At 51.0% G+C, this 4,602-nt stretch overlaps 1 protein-coding gene across 1 annotated transcript in view; it reads right to left on the bottom strand.

Moving 5' to 3' along the window:
* Window positions 1–81: 81 nt before the first annotated feature.
* zfta (zinc finger translocation associated) overlaps window positions 82–4,602 on the bottom strand; it is a 6,605-nt gene continuing 2,084 nt past the window's right edge. The window contains 5 exon segments of the mRNA XM_019858469.1: window positions 82–781; window positions 1,216–1,468; window positions 1,471–1,583; window positions 3,133–3,480; window positions 4,271–4,602. The exon segment at window positions 4,271–4,602 is cut by the window's right edge and continues 3 nt beyond it. Of these exon segments, the coding sequence (XP_019714028.1) occupies window positions 303–781; window positions 1,216–1,468; window positions 1,471–1,583; window positions 3,133–3,480; window positions 4,271–4,602 (1,525 nt within the window). The 3' untranslated portion in view covers window positions 82–302.

Here is a 4,602-nt window from a genome sequence, read left to right on the forward strand (position 1 = left end):
GGGGCACCGACTTGTCAGCCGCCCTTTTGCACGCCCCTGAATTTGGAATAAGCCTGTCAGATTTAGACTTTTTTTTTTTTAAATTATGAGGGCAAAATCATAAGGAGGAAAAAAATGGATTCCGTTTTGGAATAAAGCCGAAACATAATAAAGTGGAGTACTCCACAGAACTTCCCAGATGCAGCGTATTTCTCGGAAGGCTTTTGGAGAAGCTTTTAAGTTCCGCCGCTTGGATATAAAGCGCTCGCGCAATCCCGGTCGCAAGTGTCGGGACTGCCCCCTGCCCCCCCCGGGCCCCCCTTCTATGTAGCCAAGTGCCCCGTGTCGGCGCGCGCGTGATCCCGGGAGAGGAAGCAGTCGTCGGCGTGGACGAAGCGGCCGGCGTCGCGGTCGTAGGCCAGCGTGGCGCGGCGCCGGTCGTCGTCGCCGTAGCGCAGCGAGTGCGCGTGCACCTGCTGGATGTGGCGCTTGATGGTGCTCACCTTCAGCGTGGCCAGCGCCGCGCCGCACACCATGCAGATGAGCCCGTGCCGCCGGCAGTCGTAGTCCATGAGGAAGTCCGTGCGCCAGCGCACTTGGTAGTTCCGCCGCTGGTCCTTGCCCGGGTAGTGGCCGTGGCGCGGCGTCGTCGCGTCCTTGGCCGTGTCCTTGACTCCTCCTCCGTCCTCCTCCTCCTCCTCCTCGTCCTCTTCTTCTTTCACCGCCGGTTTGGTGTCGGGGGAGCTGTTCTCATTCGGGCCTCCGCTGGTATTGAGGACAGCGGCGTCACTTGTGCTGATTTCTGCAGATTCGCCAAGTAAAAAGTCAAGACGGGAGGAAGGCGCTTTTGTGGTTGCAAACCCCCCAAAAAGGAACGGCAAAATGATGTCGAGCCAAGCGACGTACGGTGCATCCGGCAAGTGTTTGCAGCGCTTTACTTTCCCCCACGCCTCCCACATTTTTTTTTTCAATTTCTGCACCAACGCCTCACAGTTGCATGAAAAATGTTTTTGTCAAAAATGAAACCACTTTGCTCATATGTGTCACCTCGACTTTTTCCACATTTTATCTGACAGCCTTACTCCTCAATACTCGCATGTTTGCATATTACATGATTGTTTTTTTCATTTCTACAAATTTATAAAAAATATAACACTGATCTTTTCCTAAATTTTTTTTTATTTTTTAGCTGACCTTATTCCCACGTGGAATGAACAAATTAAAATTCCATCTCACCGTCTTGCGCCAGGATGCCGTCGGCGCAATAGTCTTTGGTCCAGGCGGCCGCTCTGGCTTCCCGTTCTTGCTGGCTCAGGCTGAACGTCTCGGGATGGCATTCCTGGATGTGGCGGCGGAAGCTCCGGACTTGCGTTCCGCGCAGCACCTGAGAGCACACCATGCAGTAAACGTGGCGGCCCCGGGGCCCGTACGCCACCAGGTAGTCCAGGCGCAGCTGCCACGAGTCGCCGCACGCGCCGCGGCGCCGCTTGAGCCGCCGTCGTCGTCCATCGGACCGCCGTCCCGAGACGGCGAGGCGTCCCACGTGCCGCGATCGGCCTCGTCTTTGGCGTTTGCTTCTGATTGGATCGAGTTCTCCGACTCGTCTGCCACGGCCAAGAGGAAAAACAATTTTCAGTCCTGACGAGTAGTTCAAGTTCAAGTCAACTTTACAGCACAGATGAAATGTCTTTCCTCTCAACCACAGGAGAGAGAGAGAGGAGCCGCCGCGGGTGCCCGCGCCGCCATCAAAAGAACAGTTAACATAAAATGACCAAAAAAATCAATCCAAAAAAAAAAAATCAGTGTCCTTTCACCAGTGGATCAAAGACGTCATGCTGAAAATGTGCACATGTCTGCTACAAGCTAAGTTTGAAAGCAATCAAGAAGCTGTAGCGTCTTGATTGTGTGACTCGGACGGCGCGTTTCGTACGCGTAGCATTTTGTGTCCCTTTTGGCTGGCTCTTGGCAACGAGTTTGGGTCACGAGCAACATGTCTGACGAGTGAGGACAAAGCGTACTAGTACATGGACCTTCAGGTGTAGCCTTAAAACGCAGGCTACAGGTGCCTCATGTTACAGGTGTAGTACGGTAGGCGCAAGCTAAAAGGCAAGCACAAGTAGTGGGCGGAAAAAACATTCCGAATGAAGTTTTAAAGCAAGCGGAGCATTTCGTGGGTCTCCTTGCACTACTGCGTGACATTTCTGCGTACTAGTAGAAAGACTTCAAAACAGCCCTGGATGACTAAGCAGCACTAGTACGACCAATGAACTGGTAGATGTTAATTAGAAGACTTTGCTCAGTGGTTGTACAAGCATCACGCAGTGTGTGCGCAGTTTTGCCCCACGAGTAGCGTTGTAGTCCTGCAAATGCGCTCGAGTGGAGGGCACGAGTTGAACCAAACATCACTCGTGAGAAAGGTGTTGGGCCAGTCTGCCATTGATGTTATCGTAATTCGCAGAGATGTCAATAGTAAGACAGTTGTGTCAGTGCCCCCCGGTTACTCTACTTGGGCGCTGAAATGTCAAACAGGCGTGGATAAATGTCACTTGTCAGACAGTTGTATTATTTAAAAATCATGCGGGGGTGGGGGGGGGGGACTGATAACTTACTAGTTAGTGTGTCGTAGTTGTTTCACTCGTGCACGGAAATGTCATGTGGTAGAGCAGGGGTGTCAAACTCATTTTTGTCATGGGCCACATTTTTGTGACCATTTTCCTTTGGAGGGAAACCAAATAATAAAGGTCGATAATCACGGATTATTTAACTATTGTTTAAGTACTGTAATGAGGGGTTTGTTGGTTACAAGAAAACGCTTACAATATGTCTCTTATTTATTACATGTGAGAATTTTAAATTTTGTTTGGGATTTTAACAAACACTGTGGAAGGTGACATGTTTGATTTGCTTTCGCGGGCCACATAAAATGATGTGGCGGGCCAGATGTGGCCCCCGGGCCTTGAGTTTGACACCTGTGCGGGAGAGGAAGTTATGGCAGGAGTGCGGGGGGGGAGGCGGAAATCACGATTAAGACGGTTGTTGTACGAGTGCGGCAAAAGTCTTGGAGTTGTGGAAAGGCCCGGCGGGTCTCCCAAGTGCGCTAGATGCTCTTCTTAGTGCGGCCACAGAGGGTCGTAGCGCAAGAGCCGTGCTCACCGTGGGTGTGAGCCCAGGCCTGCAGGACGCAGTGCTTCTGCTCGGAGGAGTAGACGAGCGAGTCGGGGTGGCGCTGGAGCACGTGGCTCTTGATGTGGTCCAGGTGCAGCGAGGGCAGCTGGCCGCCGCACAGCATGCACAGCAGCCGGCCCGCCTCCGCCTCGTACTCCATCAGGAACTCCTGGCGGAACCACGCGTGCAGCGACGCGTTCAGGTAGCACTCCAGCGTGCGGGCCTCCGCCGCCGCCGCCTCGTCGCCGGCCTCGTCGCCGGCCTCGTCGCCCGCCGCCTCGGGCCCGGGAGAGAGACTCCGCCTCTGCTGCGGCTGCGCCTCGGGTGCCGCGGCTCCTGGAGGATGTGGAGCACAGATGAGTCGCGGGAAAAAAAAAAAAAGGAATAATTCACACAGGTGTATTATTTTCCAGGTATTTTGAATTTAATGACAAAATAAGTTCAATCATGAAATCGTAATTCATGCACACTCATGATGAATTTCATTACAAATTGTGGGGGGAATTGTCGACTTCTGTGTTTTTCGTATATTTTTATTAAAAATGTTTAGAATTCATCGAATTACAGTAAATGTGACAATTTAATCAAATACAAAATGTGCAATTGTTTTGTTTTTTGGGGGGGATTTTATGGGAAACTGTTCAAATATACGACTGGTATTTTAATGAGATTACCCTCGTTTGTTTTAAATGCATCATCCATTTGATTACTTGGCAATGTGCAATTGTTCATTTGAATGTAATTTGAGGATTTTACGTAAAATGGTTTATTTTGATGAGAAAGTAATAATCCACCCACGTGTTTTCATTTTATTCATAGTTTCATGATTTTGACAGTTATTTACCGAAATGAATTCTTTATTTTGCTCATGCATTGTGATTTTCTGTACAATAGTTTTTTTAATGACCTTTTTTTTTTTTTTTTTAATTCGTCATGTCGCCAATTATTTAGCACCACGCCCATTTGTATTTTTAACTGCGCCATAATTAGACGCGATGGCCAAAATTCTTATTTGCATTTTATATAATGCACATTTTTGAACCATTAAAGAAAAGCAGTTTCATGCATCAACAAGTTGCCGACTAATTTTGTGACTCATCGCTGACGTCGATGCAAACGGACTCACCGTCAGCGTCGGCGAGCTCTTCGTCGTCGGCCTCCGGGTTCCCCCGAGGCGAGGTCTGGACGGGTCGGGCGCCGAGGCTCAGGTGGCTCTCCCAGCCCGAGCGGATGACCTCCTTGTCAGCGGGGCTCCACAGCAGCGAGTCGGGGTGCTTCTGGCGGATGTGTCGCTTGATGGTGCTCAGCTTGAGAGTGGCCAGCGAGCTGCCGCACACCATGCAGATCATGCCGTGCCGCAGCGGGTCAAAGTCCATCAGGTATTCGCTGCGCCAGTACTCGTGGTAGTAGCGCCGGTGGTCCCGGCCCGGGATGCGACTCAGGCCGGGCCGCGACGCC

This window comes from Hippocampus comes, unplaced genomic scaffold (genome assembly GCF_001891065.2).
Source record: "Hippocampus comes isolate QL1 unplaced genomic scaffold, H_comes_QL1_v1.1 scaffold48, whole genome shotgun sequence".
NCBI classification, from domain to species: Eukaryota; Metazoa; Chordata; class Actinopteri; order Syngnathiformes; family Syngnathidae; genus Hippocampus; species Hippocampus comes.